The sequence below is a fragment of the Panthera pardus genome, unplaced genomic scaffold (assembly GCF_024362965.1).
Source record: "Panthera pardus isolate Hobbes unplaced genomic scaffold, ASM2436296v1 HiC_scaffold_10, whole genome shotgun sequence".
Lineage (NCBI taxonomy): Eukaryota > Metazoa > Chordata > Mammalia > Carnivora > Felidae > Panthera > Panthera pardus.
This window is the reverse complement of record NW_026526655.1, coordinates 45594367-45617146: the sequence shown is the minus strand read 5'-3', so window position 1 is coordinate 45617146 and position 22780 is coordinate 45594367. Positions and strand designations below refer to the sequence as shown.

The window sequence follows — 22780 nt, the reverse complement described above, 5'->3', positions numbered from 1 at the left end:
CAGGGGCCTGCCGGTCCCCCTGGGCCAGCTGGCGCTGCTGGGACTCCTGGTCTGCAAGGGATGCCTGGAGAAAGAGGAGGTCCTGGAGGCCCTGGTCCCAAGGGTGACAAGGTACCGACATATCCGCTGTTAATTATGTCATGAAACAGACTTCATAGTTTGAAGGAAAGAAACATTGTTGTAAAGTAACCTCTTTTCAAAACTAATGTTACCGTTTTAATAGTAAATGAAAATTGAGATGTATTGCCAGGGCAACTATTAATCGGAACACCTACTATACATCACAGCAGACCTTAAGGGTTGGTCTTCTTCTTGACAGATTTTCATTAAGGATGCTTCTAATGGGATGACATTGGCTTTTATTTGACAGGGTGAACCAGGCAGTTCAGGTGCTGATGGTGCTCCAGGGAAAGATGGTCCAAGGGTGAGTATTCGCACTGGGGAAAAATAAGACTTACCCGTATGTGACAAGGAATAGTTCTTCTCCTCAACCTATATTTGCTCTAAGAACTCATCATGATAACTTATATCATGTTTTGCCATTTTCTGGCCATTAGGAAGGCCCAAATGACTGTTAAAATTCCTGATTTATATCTATCATTAGCTGATAGTTCAATAGTGACCTGAGAATAGAAAAATCTCAAAATTGTGATAAAGGTTACTTACAAACTAAAGTCATAGTGACTCACTAAAATCCAAGATAATCAATACTGCTCATGATTTTATGAAAATTATAATTCTGTGGTATAGTCATACCATGGAATACTACTTAGCAATGAAAAGGAATGAACTAGTCATCCATGCAACAACTTATACAGACCTCAAGGACACCATGGTGAGTGAAAAAAAGTCAACCTCAAATGGATACACGCTGTGTGATTCCATCCATGTAACACTTATGAAATAACATAATTAGTGATTGCCAGCAGTTAATAGGGGAGAGGAAGATGGGTGTGACTAAAAGAGGTGATGTGAGGGAGTTTTGCAGTGATGGTACGTTTGAGTATCTTGATTATGGTGGTAGTCGTATAAGGCTGCACTTCATAAAGTTGTGTAGAGCTTAGGCACACCCACCCTCACAAGTGAGTGCATATAAAACTGCTGAAACCTGGAGGCGCCTGGGTGGCTCAGCCAGTTGAGCGTCCGACTTCAGCTCAGGTCATGATCTCACCACTTGTGGGTTCAAGCCCTGCATCAGGCTCTGTGCTGACAGCTCAGAGCCTGGAGCCTGCTTCAGATTCTGTGTCCCGCTCTCTCTCTGCCCCTCCCTCGCTCATGATCTGTCTCTCTCTCTCACACAAATAAATAAAACATTAAAAAAAAAAACTGCTGAAACCTGAATAAGCTCTATAGATCATACCAACATCAGTTTCTTGGTTTTGATATTGTATGATGATTGTGTAAGATGTTAACATTGAGGGATGCTGGGAGACAGGTGCACAGGATTTTCCTGTAAATTCTTTTGCAACCTCCCAGGAATCTATAACTACTTCAAAATAGGGGTTAAAAACAAACAAAATGAAAAAAAGTCACCATCAATTATATTCACATTAGCAAACACATTGTAGAAGACTGCAGCAAATAAGCACAATAATTAAGTCATTACATAGATGTTACATTTACTATGGTTGCCTTAAAGAAGTTCATAAAAATTTCACTTTTAATAGACTTGGGTAAACCATCATCCAATTAAGAAAAAACTAGTATCTCATTTATGTAACACGAGTAAAACTTCAATATTTGAAAATGTCAATCTGAAAACTTTAATATGTGTATTTATACTCTGAGTAGTTAAATTAAACATTTTGGATTATCAAGCAGTTGTATAAGGCCATGTACCTTAATTTTAAAAAGAGATTACTGTAAGATCTTACAGCACATCATTTATCTTCTGCAGTGGAAAGAAAAATGAATCAATAAATGGTCACTGAATCTTATAGTCTTTTAGAGGCATCTCCAGAGAATCTTATATTTATTAAGGTCTGCAGTATTTACACTCCAAGTGAAGCATATCATTGGAGTCATAAAAAAAGTCCTACTACCTAGTTCAGTAGATGAATGTTATGTCTATATTCTCTCTGTTTGATTAACAGGAAAAAGGATGCTTTTTCTCTTTAAAATTAAAAATGTATTTCTATTTTCTCCAGGGTCCTACTGGTCCCATTGGTCCTCCTGGCCCAGCTGGCCAGCCTGGAGATAAGGTAACACTTAATACTTCCTATAAACAAAAAGAAAATATCCTTGGCTTTTTGGATGCAAGGCAATATTTTTTTCCTCTTGTTTTCAGGGTGAAGGTGGTGCCCCTGGACTTCCGGGTATAGCTGGTCCTCGTGGTGGCCCTGTAAGTGTTAAAGACATCTTCAGTGTGCTTGTTAACCCCACACGGGCAGGCAGCTATGTGGGCTTGCTTCTTTGGCAATTCTGCCCCGGGCCCCTGACTCTCCACGGCGGGATACCGTTTTCTTAGGAATCATACGACATGCCAAGGAAGGCCAAAGTCCTTAAATCTAAAATTCACAAGAGACAGTTTTAAATCACACTTTCTCTCCGAAATAATTCTGGAAAAAATATAAAAAAACTCACAAGTAATATACATTTGTAAATAAGTATTTCTCAAGCCTACAGGATTGTTGCCTGAGGCACCTTCTAGATCTAAAATTCTCTACCTTCAGAGTTGGCAACTCAGGACAGATATATACTAAATGGTTTTAATTAATTAATCGATTTATCAATTAACTCTTTTACTACATTTTCAAATACTTCCATTGTTTAGAAGTTCTGTGATTACACTTCAAAATTCTCAAATTATTTTTCTTGCAAATAGTAGAACAATCAGAGGCGGAAAGAATCCAAGGTTTTGGTGTTGTCCACTCCTAATGTTGTTGAGAAATGGAAAAGTCTTCACAAGTTAAACCATATCAGCTAGCTTGGCATACTTTCTGCTTGAAGGAAAGATAAGATGATACAGAGGGTGATATATCATTGCCCCTTTGGAAAGATGTCTTCACTGTGACCAATGAGAATATTTTTCACTTCAGGGTGAGAGAGGTGAACATGGGCCTCCAGGACCTGCTGGCTTCCCTGGTGCTCCTGTAAGTATGAACACATATGAGTCACACAGCCCAGAATCACTCTCTTGCTGGAAAACACACGTTTGAATCTGGATTCTAGTCAAGCCTCAGCTGGTCCTTCCCTATAGCGTTATTTTGCCCACCTTTTTGTTTTTTACTTCATTCATACTCTTTAAAAGATGGAGATAAAAATACCTTCCGTCCCTTTATGCCCCATCAAGGAGGCTCCCAAGATACCCTAGATTTTAAAACACTCTGAAAATTTTTAAAGTTATTCTATTATAAAATGATACTAATTAAAATTCGCTCTAAACCTTATCTTTCTCAAATGAATTTATGGGTGCTTATTTATAAAGCATAATCCTTGGAAAGACTTTCTCCCTAGGACAAATAACATACACCTTAACATTTTCCTGATACTTTTATCATGGAAGTATTTTGATCGGCTTTGTTTTGCCATGTCTTCAAAAAACCTTCTCTTCCAATTCTATTTCACCATCTCTTCCAATTCTATTTTCTGACGAAAGAGTATGATAAGCCAAGTGTATTGTGAAGGGTGTCAGCTCACAAGTGCTTGTCATTTCTGAATGCAGGGACAGAATGGTGAGCCCGGTGCCAAAGGAGAAAGAGGTGCTCCTGGTGAGAAAGGTGAAGGAGGCCCCCCTGGAGTCGCAGGACCCCCCGGAGGTTCTGGGCCCTCTGTGAGTATTCTCCTTCAGTGAGCTTTTGAATAGAAAGCCCTCGGGTTCCTGGATAGTCTAATACTTCGTACTGAGGGAGATTCTCATGGTGACAAGCTTAGAGTCTTCCTTGGAATATAGTTCGGAGTTTGAAGCTTGGCTCCAACAGTCTCAATCAAGTTGCTTTAACCACCTCGTGGTTACTGTCTTGCTGATTTGCGTTTGTTTGTTCATTTGTAGGTCTGCTGTAGCTTTTCCCCCCAGTTTTATTTAGATATAATTGACAAATAGCAGTGGGCCAGTTTAAGGTGTACCACACAATGATTTGATACGGGTTCACACTGCAAAATGATTATCATTATAAGTAGAGTTAGTGTTTTTCAAAGACCTAATGCTTCTGTGAAATTTTGATTTTGGTGCTATTCTGATAAACCTTGTCTACCTCTATTCCATATAGGGTCCCCCTGGTCCCCAGGGTGTCAAAGGTGAACGTGGCAGTCCTGGTGGTCCCGTAAGTATTGATTCTCTTAAACTGGTATTCTCTAAACCCTTATTGAAAAGCAAGAATTAATATCAATCTGTATAAAAACTGCTTTGAAAGCACTAGATCCCTGTAGAGGGTGTAAAAACTATAATGCAGAACCTAGCACGTTTCTCACACTTGATATTTGTTTTTAGCAGTTTGTTAGTCATTCTCCTTAACTTCTGAAATTCACAAACATATTCTCATTTCCCAGGGTGCTGCTGGCTTCCCCGGCGGTCGTGGTCCTCCTGGTCCTCCTGGTAATAATGTAAGTATTTTTAAAAATATTTTTTCTTTATTCCATGAAGAACATTCATATATGCCCAAAATGAGAAACCTACCCCTTGCGACTTTTCTGTATTAAGTCCCATATAAAATGTGAGAGGGAAGACAAATCCACTTTTTCATTAGAAAATACTCAAGTTTCAAAATTTTCTTTGTAGGGGAACCCAGGCCCCCCAGGCCCCACCGGTGCTCCAGGCAAGGATGGGCCTCCTGGTCCACCTGGTAGCAATGGTGCTCCTGGAAGCCCTGGAGTGTCTGGACCCAAAGGTGATGCTGGCCAGCCTGGTGAGAAGGGATCTCCTGGCGCCCAGGGCCCCCCGGTGAGTGGTTTCGTTGCTTTCTTGATTGAAAATACCGTTTTCTTTGTAATGACGAATTCAGTAGAGGAAAACATAGTCACACAAAGAACTAAGGCTTTATTATTTGCTCAACAGGGAGCTCCAGGCCCACTTGGCATTGCCGGGATTACGGGAGCGAGGGGTCTTGCAGGACCACCAGGCATACCAGGTCCCAGGGGAAACCCAGGCCCGCAGGGCGTCAAGGTGAGTGTGGCCATCTCTCACGCGACTCTGGTTTCCTTTGGTAGCCTTTGGAGATCACTTAACCATAATAAGTATGTAATGAGCAAATTTTCCTCTCATAGAAGCAAATTCTTGATCTTTTCGTATTATTAAAAGGCTGCAGAACACAAAAACAACACACATCATAGGGCAGCCTTGAACATAAACACAAATAAGTTGATATCACAGAAAATATCTTGCCATCTTAAATACTTCTGGTAGATTTGTGAGCATTCTTTCATTTGCTGTCAGTTTTGAAGAGGGAAATAGTTTATAGATCTATGAAAGCCTTTAATTAATACCATTTTTCCATCAGCTCAATTTATTTTGCACTCCTAGTGCTTAGCATCTTAAGTACCCATTTAAAAAATGGGGTAATATAATTCAGTATTATTAGGGCTCACATTTTGACACTTTGAGTACCTCTTTAAGTAAAATGTCATATAATATTGTAATGAAGTTCAGATATAACATTTAAGCAACTCAATTTATAAGAACATATCTGATAAATGTATATTCTTTAGATAGAGCAAATGTCGAAAATAACCTAATTCTAATGGTTTTTATAAACCTATAATTTCATGATGGTTAATCATTATTTTTTCTTACAATGGTTATGTCTATTTATACATCTCATATTAGGATGTATTCTGAATAATATAACCATGTAATTACTTAGCTGTTCGGTATCCAGAGTCACTGGGCAATGTGGAAAATGCAGGAAACTTGCTTCCCCACGGCTTTTCCTCAATGGTGGGGATAGTTTTAGGTAAAAATTCAATAGAATTTTAATAAAACAAAGTTTTTCCTTGAAAAATAAGGACATCTCATAACATTATATTGATTGATTGCTTAGGTAAAATAAGAAAACAAAATGTCTTTGATTTCTTTGTGCACAGGGTGAAAGTGGGAAACCAGGACCTCCTGGTCACAATGGAGAACGTGGTGCTCCTGGACCCCAGGGTCTTCCTGGTCTGGCTGGTACAGCTGGTGAACCTGGAAGGGATGTAAGTGCTAACTCTTAGTAAATATCCAATTATCCAGATAGTATTTGGCAATCTATTTAAGCAAGGGTCGAATTGTGCCTTAATGTCTAAGAGTGTAAATATTGCCAAATTCCAGAGTTCTCCTTTCCTTAATAACAATATAACCTTTCTATTACAATTTACAATAATCTTAAATGCTCATGTTCATTAATATTTACCTGATGAATGATCATTAATGTAGAAGCATATGAATGCTAGCTAAATAAAGAAACAAGCTGAGGATGGGGGGAAAGACCCCAATTTACAGCATCCCTCCTGTGTGAAAACGTGCTGCGTGTTATCCGTGATTAAGGTTTTTCTTAAATTGTAGATTTCCATTATCAGCTTAAATTACTATTTCTCAAGTTTTTTAAAAACAATTTATTTTGAGGGAAAGAGAGAGAGAGAGAGAGAGAGAATGTGAGTGAGGAGGGACAGAGAGAGAAAGTGAGAGAGAGAATCCCAAGCAAGCTCTGCACTTGTCAGCTCAGAGCCTGATGCAGGGCTTGAACTCACAAACCATGAGATCATGACCTGAGCTAAAATCAAAAGTCAGGTATTTAACCGACTGAGCCACACAGGCACATCAGCTTCTCAAGCTTTCTCTATTATCTCTTTCCTAGGGATCCCTTTTAGACAATTTTTTTCCCTAATCACTTCTCCCCTTCTCATCTGTGAAATTTTAGTGACATAGGTATACTGCTTATCTATTTACACATTGTGACCCTTTGAAGCGTCACAGCCATTGTAATATCTAAGATTTTTCAGTCCTAAGCAAGAACCAGGTTTAAAACAAAATTTTTTTTAATGTTTATTCAGTCTTGAGAGACAGAGAAAGAAAGAGGGTGAGCGGGGGAGTGGCAGAGAGAGAGGGAGACACAGAATCCGAAGCAAGGTCCAGGCTCTGAGCTGTCAGCACAGAAATCAGTGTGGGGCTGAACTCATGGACCTTGAGATCATGACCTGAGTCGAAGTGGACCACTTAACCCATTGAGCCACCCAAGCACCCTGCTGGGAACTAGTTTTTATGCTCTTTGGATGCTGTTGCTACCATTGAGAATACATGGCTTGGATAGTATTTGAATGGTTCCAAAGAGTTTGATTTCTTTTCTCCTTTTTTTATTTTTTTTTTAAATCAGGGAAACCCAGGATCAGATGGTCTGCCAGGCCGAGATGGAGCTCCTGGTGGCAAGGTATAATAAACCCATAACCCAGGTAATCCAAGTTTGTGTACTTCAAGCAATAACTACTGATCATATTTATTTGGGGTCTGTGAATTTGTCCTCAGGGTGACCGTGGAGAGAACGGCTCTCCTGGTCCTCCTGGTGCTCCTGGTCATCCAGGCCCACCTGGCCCCGTCGGTCCGGCTGGAAAGAATGGTGACAGAGGAGAAACCGTGAGTTCTAATGAGCACTCTCTTTCTTTGCTTACCTCCTTTCCTCCAGATCTGCCAACCAAACGACCTACTATCATTCATTTTAGTTTTTATCCTAGTTGTTCCTTAGGTAACTGTAGTAATAAAGGTGTCTGATGAGTTTCTGGCAGTAGTCAATGAGGAATTCATTAGTAAATTCAAAGCAGCTTTAATCAGACCAATTGTATATTCACTGGGTGAATGCAAGGCTGAATTAACAAGCCTTTCTTGGATTTCCTGTTTGGAGTCCTTGGTAAAGATATACATAGGGAAAGCTCTTTGAAGGAGAAAATGGCACTAACTTTCAATGCTAGTGTGCATACTATTCTTCCATCACTGTGAAACTATTCACTTTTAAAGGAAACAAACCTGTATCAATTAACAAACAATTCCCTGTGTGTTTGGTTTTATTTCAGGGCCCTGCTGGTCCTTCTGGGGCTCCAGGTCCTGCTGGCTCCCGAGGTGCTCCTGTGAGTTGTTTTTTTGTTTTTTTTTTTTAACTCATTCCACGGTATAAGAAGTGTTCTATTTTCCAGCCTGTTCAGAAAAGGAGATGACAAAACACTCCACTATGGGACAGAATTTTAAGTTTCCTTTCATGATACAGAAAGCAGTTCAGGATCTAAAAGTTTCTTGGGGCCAAGGACTTATATATCAGACACTGGAGTTTCATGCCATTATCCTTCCAGAAATGAAAGTTACGAGAACAATCTTTATTGTTGCATGCATGCAGTGTCGATGGGATCTGTACCTAATAGAATGTCATCAAATAGACTTAATTGCTATAAATTCTGTTTTGTTTGACTAATATGTATGTGTGTTTATGACCTTAATTTGAAATGTGTTTGTAAAGGGTCCCCAAGGCCCACGTGGTGACAAAGGTGAAACAGGTGAACGTGGTTCTATTGGCATCAAAGGACATCGAGGATTCCCTGGTAGTCCAGGAGCCCCAGGTGCTCCAGTAAGTGCATTCATTTTGTTAGAAAATCCCCTTCGGTGTGTGTTAACTGATGAGATAGGCAAATGGTAGAGACCAAAAGTAGAAAAATGCCCATCTTTAAGAGAAGATGCTAACAGAGAGGTGAGAAAGGGTTCAAGGGCTTATTTGAAATAGTAGTTGGCATGAGACAGTGGGGAGATTAAGGAAAGAGAAAATCATATTCCACCATGATCCCCACGTTTCTTGATTTGATCTTGAGTGTACAGTTTCATAAATCTCTCAGAAGTCTTCGTTTATATCCACCCTTCTCTTCCTTGCAGGGTCCTGCTGGTCACCAAGGTGCAGTTGGTAGTCCAGGACCCGCAGGCCCCAGAGTAAGTGCCACAGAATGATATTGGAAAATCAGTGTTTTTAAAATGTTAGCACTGGAGAAAGATATTCTAGCACCGTGATATCATGACATTTTTTAGGGACCTGTTGGACCCAGTGGGCCCCCCGGCAAAGATGGAACAAGCGGACATCCAGGTCCCATTGGACCCCCGGGGCCTCGAGGTAACAGAGGTGAAAGAGGATCTGAGGTAAGACATCTCTTACAAATACGTGCATTTAATGTGCTGCAATCTTCATATTTTCAGAAACACTTTGCAAGACTTTAAAACTGAGACAGTGAGTTAAACACAATGTAAGCATCCAGTTTACTTTAGAAAATGAGCAATGGCTTTAAGACATTCTCTACCGCATTAAGACTTTCTCCAGCACACGATAGCCACAAGAGAAAAAAACCTTTTTGCAGTTTGATCGGAGAGCAGTTGTATCAGAATAAAGGCAAAAGCCCAAGTAACCAAATGAACTCTGCCAGTGTTGATTTCACACTAGAGATCTCACAATCATGATAATCATAATAATTTGCAAGCATGTGGTACATCTCACTTCTCAAACAGCTGCCATGACTCCTGTTTTGCTACTGGTATCGTCATTCCTACTGCCTTCCTATCCTACGTCTTTGGCATAAGTGGAATGAAACCCTTATCCCCCCAAGTTAACACATGTGGTAATTGAAACGCAAATAAGTCATCAGCCCAAAGACACAAAATTAATGACAAATCCGGGGGCAGAATCTAGGTTTCTGGTCATATTTCCTCTGTCATGTCAGGATTAGAGTTGTTTACATCATTTATTCAGAAGGAAACATGATAGAGTAAAATTTGTGCTCTGACTCCACTGATTCGTATACAGGCGAGCACAATAAATTTCATGGTAACAAATTGAATGTATTATAATTCGGTTATCATTTGATTATAAAACAACTCAAATAAATCTTTCTTAAAATAATTTTGATGACATAACATGACTGTTTTTAATGCATTCTATTGGCCTAACAACATGTTCTTTCAGCAAAGACCAAGTACACCTCAATGATGCCTGTTCTTACCTGTCCTAGGGCTCCCCAGGTCACCCAGGACAACCGGGTCCTCCTGGACCTCCTGGTGCCCCTGGTCCATGCTGTGGTGCTGGTGGGGGTGTTGCCTTCACTGGTATTGGAGGTGAAAAAGCTGGCGGATTTGCCCCATATTATGGAGATGAACCAATGGATTTCAAAATCAACACCGAGGAGATTATGACCTCACTCAAATCAGTCAATGGACAGATAGAGAGCCTCATTAGTCCTGACGGGTCCCGTAAACACCCTGCTCGGAACTGCCGAGACCTGAAGTTCTGCCATCCTGAACTCCAGAGTGGTATGTTGGGGAGTCTTTTGTATTCATGGCAACAGGACTCCAGAGAAAGCTGCTTATATTAGAATTGGGGGAAAAGAAAACTTTCACTGAAAATAGAAAAAATTTCATAGCCAAAACAGTACTTAAAGAATGTTAGTTGAATTGAAACTGCTTGATATTTTAAGAAAATAGAAACTGAAGGTGTACTTTAGCTGTAACATAAATGCCTTCAAAATATTCCAAACGTAGGAAAATTTAAAGACAGTTTTGCAGAAATTTTAATATAAGTCATAGTTTGGTATGTTTCTGCCTATCATTCCAAAGTTATTTGAATGATAAAGCAACATATATCACAGTGTTTTCAGGATAAAATTTATATAACTTCATAACAGACATCATTTGCAATTTAATTTTTGCAGTATTTATTTAATGCAATTAATTTTTAATAAATCTAATTAGATTTTTAATATTAAGAAACAATGAAATGAAAAATCCCAGACTTATAAAATAAAATCAAATATTGTAATATTGTAAGGTTTTGCATATATTGGGTTAATTCTTTCTGAGAGGCAAAGATTATTTCAGGCTTTCAAGTATCTTGGCAATGGAACATTGTCTTTGTTAGGAGTCATTTCTGAAAATTACTTAAAATAGAGACTAACCATCAGTGGGTTAAACCTACTGGCATAGATCTAGATTAGACCAAAAGCTTACATTAGTTAGTAAACCCACATTAAATAATCATCTTAAAAGAGAGGGAGAGAGTTCAATAAATACAAAATACCAATCAAAATGTCTTGGCTTAGTATATCATTATTGTTCAATATCAAGACGCTATATTGTACATCAGTGCTTTTTAATTATCATAGCTAACTCTTTACCTCAAGAATTTTAATCTAAAAGTTTCTATATTATATTGTACTATAAAATACAAATACATTAGCAAGTAACATTTTGCATGCTTTACCAGGTAAACAAACAAAATCATTCTGACCCAAACTTCATTACTGGATTTTATAACCAATTCCCATTCTTGTGTGTGTGTGTGTGTGTGTGTGTGTGTGTGTGACTATTCAGGAGAATATTGGATTGATCCTAACCAAGGCTGCAAGTTGGATGCTATTAAAGTATTCTGTAATATGGAAACTGGGGAAACATGCATAAATGCCAGTCCTGTGAATGTTCCACGTAAGAACTGGTGGACAGATTCTGGTGCTGAGAAGAAACATGTTTGGTTTGGAGAAACCATGGATGGTGGTTTTCAGGTAATAAAGGATATTTTTTTTAACTAAATCATTCCTACTTACCTGACTTTTCTGGTTCCATTTACTTGTTTATCACAAAGCTAAGTTAGTTAATAAATAGAAGAGCCCAAATGATTTTATGTATTCAGGTGACTAATTTTATAATTTTATAACTTCTCTTCCAAAGCTAGGTTAGACTGAATTATTCTTTTTTTTATTTTAATTTTATTTTTTTAAAGTTACATCCAAATTAGCATATAGTGCAACAATGATTTCAGGAGTAGATTCCTTATTCTTGTATGCAACCCCCTTTCTTTCAATTCTTAACACCTTTTTTACTCTAGCGTTATATGTTATACATGCAATAAAGCATATTTGTATATAAAATATTCATTCATAAAATATACGAATAACCTACATTATAATGACCATATTATACTGCATGAATCCCTTAGGAAATACGGTTGCAACTGAGATATTCAAGCAGTTTTGTTTGTTCCCTTCCACAGTTCAGCTATGGCAATCCTGACCTTCCTGAAGATGTCCTCGATGTCCAGCTGGCATTCCTCCGACTTCTCTCCAGCCGGGCCTCCCAAAACATTACGTATCACTGCAAGAATAGCATTGCATACATGGATCAGGCCAGTGGGAATGTAAAGAAAGCCCTGAGGCTGATGGGTTCAAATGAAGGTGAATTCAAGGCTGAAGGGAATAGCAAATTCACATACACAGTTCTGGAGGATGGTTGCACTGTAAGTAATAACATTTTTATAAGCAAGGGTCACAATGATCTCAGCATTTTTAGTTCAATCATGCTATTTTGAAAAGCAGAAAGGAAAATAATGAGGGTGAACAAAAGATAACATTTGGTGCAAGTCGCATAGAACCTACTGATTCGTTGCAGGGAATGTTCAATACTACACAAAAAAATATATCTTCCCAACCTCCAGGTGAAATCAGTTGAAATGAAAGCAGTTGAAATTTAAATCCATAATATAAACTTTATCAGATAATCCGGATGGTTACTATACATTCTGCATAATAGCCCTCATATGGACTCAAATCTAAAATCTCTGCTTTCTTCTCAAGTTTCAAGGTTAACTTTAAATCTATTCTTTGTTTTTACCATTTATGACCAAAGGGAGAAAACACTTCTAGAATTACAAATTCCATTATGAGAGACCTATCCACTTCTAGTAAACCTGTCATATACTTGGTAGCTGTGACCAGACAGAACCAGGCCTCCTGAGAATGCACTGGCCTGTAGCGATCTCTCTGCCGGGTTTACTTTGAAGCTCTATAAGGCTTTTGATGAACAATATGGTTTATTATCTCGTATGATTATAGCTTTAAAATGGAACAGGTCTCATATGCATGGAAGATAACATGGCAAGTTAGCAATTCCCTTAGAGCAAACTATTTTTTTTTAACTTGGTCAGTCAGAGGAAGTGTCTGAGTAATTATAATGTCATAATCACTTACATTGTTTTGCTCTTTTTTACAGAAACACACTGGGGAATGGGGCAAAACAGTCTTCGAATATCGAACACGCAAGGCCGTGAGATTACCTATTGTAGATATTGCACCCTATGATGTTGGTGGTCCTGATCAAGAATTTGGTGTGGACATTGGCCCCGTTTGCTTTTTATAAACCAAACTCTATCTGAAACCCCAGCAAAAAAATTCACACCCCATATGTGTTCCTCTCGTTCTAACCTTGTCAACCAGTACAAGTGACCAACTCGATTCCAGTTATTTATTTCCAAAAGTTTTGGAAAAAAGTATAATTTGGCAAAAAAGGATACTTTTTTTTTTGCTGTTACACCAAATACAGTTCAAATGCTTTTTGTTCTATTTTTTTACCAATTCCAATTTCAAAATGTCTCAATGGTGCTATAATAAATAAACTTCAACACTCTTAAAATAACACTGTGTTACATTCTTTGAATCCTAGCCCATTTGCAGAGCAATGACTAGGCTTACCATAAAAAGATAACCTTTCTCTCTGAAATAGTCAAACATGAAATTAGGAAAGACCTCCCTGTTTCAACTACCTCAACCTGGTCAGAAATACAGATGAATTCTAGAAGTCCCAGAAGATGAGAAAAATTATATAAATCGGCAAAACTTATGAATTTCATTCATTCACTTCCCAAAAAAGTGATAGCATAAGAAAAAAGTATAGCATAAGAATTGAAGGAAATATTTTAAAATCCACAATTATTTGAATCTTGGATACCAACTGCTTTTAAAGGTGCTTTTCTCTTTTCTTGTCATTGCTGAAACGATCAAGATTACTGATATTTGGGAAGACTTTGAAGACACATATTATGGTGCTAATGTACTTTCACTTTAAAAACTCTAGGTCAGAGTTGTTGCCTTGCCTTCAAAACATAAATGCACACCATCTGTACATGTCTCCTGTCAAAAAGATTTATTGGCGTGTCACTTCAGAGGACTCTCTCCCTTGATCCTGTAAAAGTCAACAACAAGAAACAAATGAGGCTGCTGTTGTCACAGTAACACAGAGAATGTGTTGAAACATAACTTTGTAAACTTGTATGTGGTTGTTGATCTTTTATTCTTACAGACACCCGTAATAAAATATCATAATAAAACACTCCTGGTTTTTGTCACTTTTCATAGCTACAAGAAATGCATGTGTACACTCATGAACTCTGGAGCATACTGAATTCTTTAAGCATACTTGAAAAAAGGCATATTGAATTCTAACTCTCTAGCTTAATAATGTAATGAGCTCAGGAATATGAGATAATAATCTCTGTTCAGAAGAGAGATAATGCTCAGTGGGAAATCTCGCAGATTTTTACATCAGATTTTTACATCAGTGAAACTCCTGGGACATATTGAAAACTGAGGATGTTCTATCTCAGTCATCCCTGGAAATGATAACATTGTAAATTCGATGGTCCCCAAAGTGGGAGTAATCAAGAAGGAAGATGCTGGTAATTTAGCGGAAGAAAGCAGGGTCTGGCAAAATAGACGTTAATATTAAGAATAATTGGAGGTTGAGGCTTCTCTATCACATTTTTACTGCACACTGCCTCATTGCCCTCTTGAGTCAGGTCCTTTTCTACCATCAAATTCTTATTCTTTTAGTTACTATAAGTATAGTCTTGCACATTTGACTTTATAGTTTGAAGTTTGCTTAGTCTATATGATTTATTTATTTAAAATTTTTTTTAATGTTTATTCATTTTGAGAGAGAGCAGGGGAGGGACAGAGAAAGAGGGTGACAGAATCCCAAGCAGGTTCTTCACTGTCAATGCAGAGCCAAATATGGGGCTCAAATCCACGAACCGTGCATATATATATATATATATACATATATATATTTGTGACAAAGAGACAGAGACCGAGAGAGAGAGACAGAGAGAAAGCTGAGTTTGCATTATGCATTAAAATTAAATGATGTGGAGTTTTAAATTTAGGCATCTTCAAAGCCAGAAATATTTGGCCAAGTCTTCTTCACATTGCATCACTCTGGCATTGACTCTCCTCCCTCTTTTATTTATAAGGATTCTTATAATTACACTGGGTGCAACTTTGACAATTTCTGATAATCTCCCCATCTCAGGGTCAGTTGATTAGCAACCTTAATTCCATCTGCGGCCTTATGCCCAAAATAGCATCTAATGTGCAGTGCTATGATGGTTTCACCAGGCTGCTTTTGGGGTATGATTTTGAATATGGCACTGAATGTCAGCATTCTCTTCATTTCTGTTTATTTATGAGCCTGGCTTCTATAGCTTTCTCTGAATTTCCTTGAACTTTTGACAAAATCTATAAATTACATTTCTACTTAAAACAACCAAGTTGATTTAGGTTGTTTGTAACAAAGAACCCCAACTAGGTCAGCAATTGATAACAGCGGTGATGGTGGTGAACAGAAATTCAGGAAAATGGAAAAACTCTGGGATCAAATGTTTGAGCTGGTTAGGGGTAAATATAGGAAAATCCAATGTGAATGCAGAGATGAGAACTTGGCAGCCTAGGGAGATAAGACTCACATCTGTCATCACCCGGAATAATTTGCACTTTGAAGCTAAGGCTGAAGAGGATGAATGACCTCTGCTACACAGCAGGACATTTAAATTTCATGAGAAATTGCAGTCCTGCATGTGGGTGTGTCTGCTTTATTGGTGATGCACAGGAAGAGAATGACAAGTTCAAACCCCTAACTTCTTGGCTCAAGGTGCAGGAGGAAGTTTCGTCCTTTCTCTGTGCTGAAATAAGTATATAAATGTGAAAAAACACATTTTAAAACTCATCTATTTGCACAGGCTTTGAGATTACCAAAAAGCAAATATAAACCTTAATTTTGCAGATCAGCAAACTTCAACATAAATCTAAATGGATTTTCAAATTCCTTGTTTGACTGATACATAAGTGGGAAATAATAGGACCCAAAAATCCGCATGGGATTTTTGAAAGAACTCTCTTCAAATATTCCTGTTTCATATTAAATTACTCTAACCATGTAAAATAGGACCCTTTATTTTCTGCCTGGTAATATTTTTGCCTTTCTTGAGATGAAAAGATGTCTGTAAGAGAACAATTCTTCTCATACTTCACTCCCACCACCGCTTATTGTCTACAGATTTATAAATAAAGCCAGATCCCAGAATGCATTGAAGAGCAATTATAACAACTAAAAAGTCAATCTCAGGAGGAGGCTTACACATAAAAAGAAAGAAAAAATTTAATTAAACAATTTGTTCTAAAATCTGGACAATATGTGTGGAAGTGGGTTCTGAGGTACTAGACAAAGAAGAATTGTGCAATTCAGATTAGACAAAATGTACCAATATGTGAAAGTTAACAGAAAATTCTAGGTTATAATTATTAACATGGTTGGTTGACTGAACCAGGCCTCTAAGGCAGCCCAAATTAAATGAACAAAATGATTTGAGACATCGCAAAATTCCTACCAGATGGAGAATTAAAGAACTTAAGATAGAAATGTTGGAATGGCTTATCCTATGTGAGACACGATATACCTTCTAACTATAGTCTCAGGATGGACCACCAAGATCTCGAGAGATACACAGTGAAGTATTGCCAGCGCTTTTGAAAACCTCCACATAAGTGTGTCTTTAGTCTGGAGATGGAAGTGGAAAACAGACTAGCTGAAATAAACTCCTTGCTTCAGTGGAGATGACAGGAGTGAGCAAAGGCCAAAGAGCATCTCTAGATCTCACCAGATCACCAGAAACAAAGTGAGAATAACTGTTCAAAGCTGTTAAGAGACAACAGGGTTAGAACGGTTAAAAAAAAAAAAAAGCCTAACTGTGAAATATAATATCTTTGGTGATGAGTAATTGATAAAGGGCCTACTATTTGGGCCCTATTAGATGGGCTGACTGTGAGAGCCGGGCTTAGTTTTTTCTAAACAATAATGACAAAAAATTCCAATGCAGCCCAGGTAGAAAGACAGCTTGGTTGAACAATCATGTAAGACATGACTTTCCACCCAGTTTCCAGACCATGAGACACTTCATACAGCCAGAACCTTGAATGAAATAGAAGTTCAGAACTTTTCAGAAGTTCAGAGGAATTCTCCTACAATAACAACATAACTAATGAGCCAAGCATTGTGAATATGGCCAAACATTGTTCTAGTCACCTTAAACTTATCAATTAATGTACAATTCAATTCTATGAGTATTATTATCTTCATTTTACAAAAAAGAAAAAAAGAAAAAAGAAAAACATCATGAAAGATTAGGTAAATTGCCAAAGGTCACTTAGCTAGTAAGAGGTTAAGATTTGGGGTTAATTTAACACAAGCAATCTGAATTTAGAGCTAATTCTACAAATCATGACAGCAGTCTAAAAGTTACCATGCTAGTGGTACACTGGAGAAAGGGGAAATGCCTGTCTTGGGGGAAATTCTTTCTCCATCTCTATCCTCTTCCTCTCATCAGTCATTACACTGCCATTAGTCTTTCTAATATCTCCCCCGCACAATCTTATCTATGTCCAAAACTTCAGTCAGTACTTTCCCTGAAGATAACTCACAAGTTTACATCTGCATTTAGTAGAACAAATGAGCCATGTATTCTGTGGTCTAACTGAGATCCTCACTAAAGTTTCCAAATATCTGTCAGGAAGCAAGCAATATGGAGACCTTGAAGAAGATTGCTTCAGACAGAGGGTACAGTAATTGCAAAGGTCTTGAGAGTGGGATGTTCTTGGTGTGTTCAAGGGACAGCAAAGGTAGCATGGTAGGAGCAGTTAGCATGTGGGAGAGTAATATAAGAAAAGACCACAGAAATAGACAGGGAGGCAGATAGTATGGACTCTTAGAGGAAGGGTGACCATGGGTCCTTAGTCCAGCTTTGCCTGGGAAAGCACTAATTGTAAGTATTTTCTGGATGTCTCATGACATTCAGCATCTTAGCACTCTTGTAAGTATTCTGATTTGATGATACTATATGGCCACTCTACTTCTATTTGACCACTGCAAGGATCTTGGTCTTTGCCCTCAGTAAGATAAGAAGTCATTGAGCAAATGGACAGCATGATCTGACGAACAGTTTTAGCATGTTGCTGTAGTTGCTCTTTTGAGATAACAGTGTGTTGGAGCAGAATCTATGAGAATGATTAGGAGTCCATCACCATAATCTGGACCAAAGATCATGGTAGCTTCCACCAGAATGGTAATAGTGGAAGTGATGAAAAGTAGTTGAGTTCTAGATATATGTTGAATATGGAGGCAAAAGGAATTGCTAATAACTTGGATGTGTGATCTAAGAGAAAAGGAGATGTCAAGCATGAATCCAAAGCTTTTGGCCTGAGTAACTGGAGGAAGAGAGTCGCTAATAGCTGAGATGGAGGAGACTGTCAAGGTTAGAGATTTGAGGGGTTCAAGATTCTAGGCTGGACAGGCTACATTTGAATGTCTATCAATTATCTAAATAGACTTGCTGAGTTGATGGTTAGACAAATTCGGAGGTCAGAGGGGAGGTCCAGGTTAGAGAAACACACTTAGGAGTTTCAGCATATGTATGGTCTTTACATTCATGGAAGGAGATGCAATCATGAAGTAACTGAGTGTAGAAAGATAAGAGAAAGTGAATAAAAACTGAACTCTGGAGTATTCCAATATTTACAAGTGGGAAAAATGAAGAGGAAGCAGCACAGAAGATAGAGAAGTAATGAAAGTAAACCAGCCAAGTACCTAGGCAGCAAGATGAAAAAAAAGTTTGTTGTTTCAATTTTAAAATCACAGCATACTATGAGGATAAGTAAGCTTAGAATATGTATTCCAAGGTCACTAATCACAGATTTTAAAAAGTGAGATCAAGTGAGGTTCTATCAGTTTTCCAGTGTCTTATAGATTACAGTGATGTGATACAATCCCCTAATTCATATTATCATTTTAAAACCATATTATCACTTTATTATCTCTTACTCATTGAAGGATTGAACACAACTCTCTTTACCTTCACACTGGCATTTAACGACAACTTTATTATTTGAAGTCAAATTCATTTTATAAGTCTTGAGGATGAAATTTATATAGTCATTGTAACATATTGGGAACATGCAGACAAGTAAGAAGGAAAATGGATTATCCTTGTCCCATACCAGTGGATATTTCCTTAAAATATTTTATGTATATTCTAACATAACTGTGACAATACCACAGAGGCAATTTTGTATTCCACTTATTTCATTTAATGTGATACCACTTTTATATAAAAATATTTTTTTTGATTTTGGGAATAATTAGGAAAAACACAAAGGCAATCATTTTTAATGAGTAATGGCTTCAAAGTTAGAAATCACACCAAAATGTCTTTACTTTTATCTAGTTTATGCTAAAATTTTACTTGTCTGGGTTCTATCTTAAAGGAATGTGCTTATTTTTAAGAGTGAGTCATAAACTGTGAAAAATGTTTTCCTTTCAGACACAATTCTCCATTGAGTCATAACTCACTGAGTTTGATATAATATTAAGGACACATTCTACATGATAGAACATAGACAAAAGCTCTCACCAAATCTTTGTGTTTCCCAGTCTGCCACACTATGGTTTTCACAGCCCTTATAAAGAATCACTTGTTGAATTCATGTCATAAAGAAAAAAATATATATCATCTATGGCCAACATTTTTTTAAACAAATTCTTCTCTGATGATAATTTTGCTTCTCTTTTTTCTTCTCATCTCTTTAAATACTGTCCTAAAACATACTTCCTTTTAAAACTCCTAAATGTTTTACTAAAATGTACAGAATTACTTGGTATCTTTTAATCATATCTGATATGATTCTTATTAACAGAAATCAGACTACCTTTTGTGGTCCATAAAACTTATTTCACATCAGTTTAATGATGATGTGAAAAAAATGATATGCTTGTTGCAATGTTGAAAATGAGATACTTCATAATTAAATAGGAAGAGGAAAAAACCCCCGAAAAACTAAGCTCATTCTTAGATTGAGTTCTCTGGAAACAGACTCTAAACTGGCAAAGTGTGAGCAGAAGATTTATTAAGGAATCATTTCAAGAGATACAGAAAAGCAGGTTTGGACAGAAGAAGCTGACCCACATGCAATTGACACTGAGGTTTCAGACAACCCTGTAATAAATTCTGGAACCGAGATGTCCTTTCAGAGTTGTTATAATTCACAGTAAGAGGGATGGGTCTGTGCATCCTTGAGTTAGTCATTGACTGGACCTGGAGGGAATGGAATTTACCTTCAGTAAGACAGTCCTGGTGACTAAAAGCAATTCTCAATGAGGGGCATGGTTGTGAATTCTCAGTAACAGCTACAGGTATTCCCAGGTGCTGTTGATGCTTTGGCTTTGAAGAGAAAGTATGAGTGGAGCAATGTATTATCTACAATAAGCTCCTACTCTGTGCTCAGCACTCTGCTGAACACAATAGGGGGATATAACAAATAATTGCTTCTCCTTAGGAATATGTTGTCTAGAATTGGTAAATTGAACTCATACGAAATAATGCAAAAGCATTCATGGCGGTAAACAATTAAGTGCCAAATTGTGTGGGTTCAACTAAGGAGATACAGACATTACATGAGAAAAAGAAATGGTCAGTGATGATTATATTGTCAGTACAGTCTTCAAGAAGATAAAACTTGAGTTGTGCAATAAAAAAGGAGTATGATTTGGGCAAATGGTGGAGAAAAGGGAAGGAATTTCAGACTAAGAAACAAAAGAAGAAGAGAAATAGAGGCAGGAACAATTATTCTATGCCCATGGAATAGTGAAGAATCCATACTACCTAAATCCATTCATTTGAATTCAGAAACATTACTGAGCAATTATTTAATGCAAGGCCCAGAACCAAATGCTCAAGAAGGCTCAAGGAGAATGAGAGACCATGAAGTTTAGAAAACACAAGACTCAACATAATAAGTTGTGTTAGAGAGACATGAGGTACTAGAAAGGCACAAGGACGGAACAATCATGTCCACTTAGCAGAGCTCATGAGGGGTTATATACAGAGGGTGGCCTTTGAGGCAGACTTTAAGTAACAGAATGTTTTCAGGGAGAGAGAGAAAAGAAGTTCACAGGAAATACTGTAAAGAAACAGGTGCAGAGTTATGGGGTATATTTGTTGTTTAAATTCATCCAGTTTCAGATGGAGCATGGGTTTCTTGTGGTGCTGTAATAAGATAAGGCTGAAAGTATAGTCTGGACCAAAGAACTTAGAAAGGTAAGGTGACAGGTTTGTTTTTGTTTTTGTTTTTGCTTTTTATTTGATTCTTAATGCAGAGCCTTATAAAGGTTTTAATTATTGGAAGACTATTGCTTGAGGAGAGTACAAGACCGAGGGAGGTGTGGGGGGACAGGATCAGATTTACAGGCAATTAAGGTATATCTATTTTGAAGAAGGAAGAATGAATCACCATTTTCGGGAATAAGTGGATAAGACTAAAAAAATTTGACCAAAAAAATCAGAGTACTTTTTTTTTTCAAAGACTAGACAAACGAGTCACAGAGAGTAGACATACTTGATGGGAAAATTGGGTTAAGAGGAGAAAAAGGGGTCAGCAAAAGGAGGACATCAAAAGTCATGCATGAGATGTTTCTGTTTAATAAGGGAGGACTAAGTGGAAAGTTACACAACTTTCTACGTGGCAGTTCAACATAACAGTGATTCATCTGGAAGAGTGGTTGAACGTGATAAAATGTGTGACTGATTGGAGAATACTAGGTCAGGGGCGGCTAAGTAGATTTGGAAATTATCCTTCTACAGATGGTCGATGAAATCATCTGGCTCCAGATGAAATCATTAGGGAGCAAAACTTCCAAAGGAAAGGGGAAAAGGTCAGCATGGTGTATACGTGGTGGGAGGGAGGCTGTGGAGAGAGCACCAGCAAGAGTCTCATTTGGCATCCTGTAGCTTTTAATGGTTGAAGAAAAGGAGGATTGAATTTTAAGGGCTAAGATGGTGATGAATTCAAGGGCTATGAGCACAGAAAGGAAACTGAACAGGAGGCAGGTATTGTTAGCGCTGTTGATAAAAATGATTTGGGCCTGATTGCAAATTTTGTCTTGAATTTAAGCCACCTGGAGACTATTCTCTGTGGAGGCAGCAAGAGCACATATTTGAAGGAATTAAGGCATTCACTGCCTGGAGGAACCCACAGAGCACAGCGTTATGTAGCGAAACACATCAGATGTCCCAGGGAGGAGCATGGACTGCATTGCACTTTCCTATCTGAATCTTTGGGGCTTACATTTTCATTACAGATGTCTTCCATTTCTGTTATTAGTGGCTAATAATTGTTATCATTCTGTATCTCCAGCTGCCTTCCCTTGTATGATCTATCTTAGAACAGCTTCAACTGTTGGAAAAATCGTTCACATTGACATTGCTGTTCTACCTTCCTCTGTTTATTACCATTGAATCTGTTATTTTTTATTTCACATACATGCAGACAGATCTCTTATGATACCTGTGGCATTTAAGCATAATTGCTTATATGAATAGGCTTTTGGTGTGCCGTCCTTGAATGGTGGTAAATCATATTCTTTGATTCAAAGAAATACAGTTTGGGTTTTTGGTTTTTTACCTTGTAGAGATAGTCACGTGGTAAGGTATTAATATGAATTAAATATCATTTGAAATGCTTCTTGGTGGCATCAAAATAAAATTCATCAAAGACTTATAAGCATAATTTATATAGAATTATTGGGGCTCCTGGGTGGCTCAGTCTGTTGAGCATCTGACTTCAGCTCAGGTCATGATCCCAAGGTCAGTGAGTTCAAGCCCTGCATCGGGTTCTGTGCCGACAGCTCAGAGCCTGGAGCCTGCTTCAG

At 37.9% G+C, this 22780-nt stretch overlaps 1 protein-coding gene across 1 annotated transcript in view; it reads left to right on the top strand.

Moving 5' to 3' along the window:
• Positions 1-14080, top strand: part of COL3A1 (collagen type III alpha 1 chain) — a 40929-nt gene extending 26849 nt beyond the window's left edge. The window contains exons 31-51 of the mRNA XM_019461899.2: positions 4-111; positions 371-424; positions 2148-2201; positions 2288-2341; positions 3039-3092; positions 3665-3772; positions 4209-4262; positions 4489-4542; positions 4718-4879; positions 4994-5101; positions 6019-6126; positions 7284-7337; positions 7433-7540; positions 7975-8028; positions 8412-8519; positions 8819-8872; positions 8969-9076; positions 9940-10237; positions 11294-11481; positions 11970-12212; positions 12965-14080. Coding sequence (XP_019317444.2) covers positions 4-111; positions 371-424; positions 2148-2201; positions 2288-2341; positions 3039-3092; positions 3665-3772; positions 4209-4262; positions 4489-4542; positions 4718-4879; positions 4994-5101; positions 6019-6126; positions 7284-7337; positions 7433-7540; positions 7975-8028; positions 8412-8519; positions 8819-8872; positions 8969-9076; positions 9940-10237; positions 11294-11481; positions 11970-12212; positions 12965-13111 — 2280 coding nt within the window. The 3' untranslated portion in view covers positions 13112-14080. The remainder of the gene's footprint in view (positions 1-3; positions 112-370; positions 425-2147; positions 2202-2287; positions 2342-3038; positions 3093-3664; positions 3773-4208; positions 4263-4488; positions 4543-4717; positions 4880-4993; positions 5102-6018; positions 6127-7283; positions 7338-7432; positions 7541-7974; positions 8029-8411; positions 8520-8818; positions 8873-8968; positions 9077-9939; positions 10238-11293; positions 11482-11969; positions 12213-12964) is intronic.
• The last annotated feature ends 8700 nt before the right edge of the window (positions 14081-22780 follow it).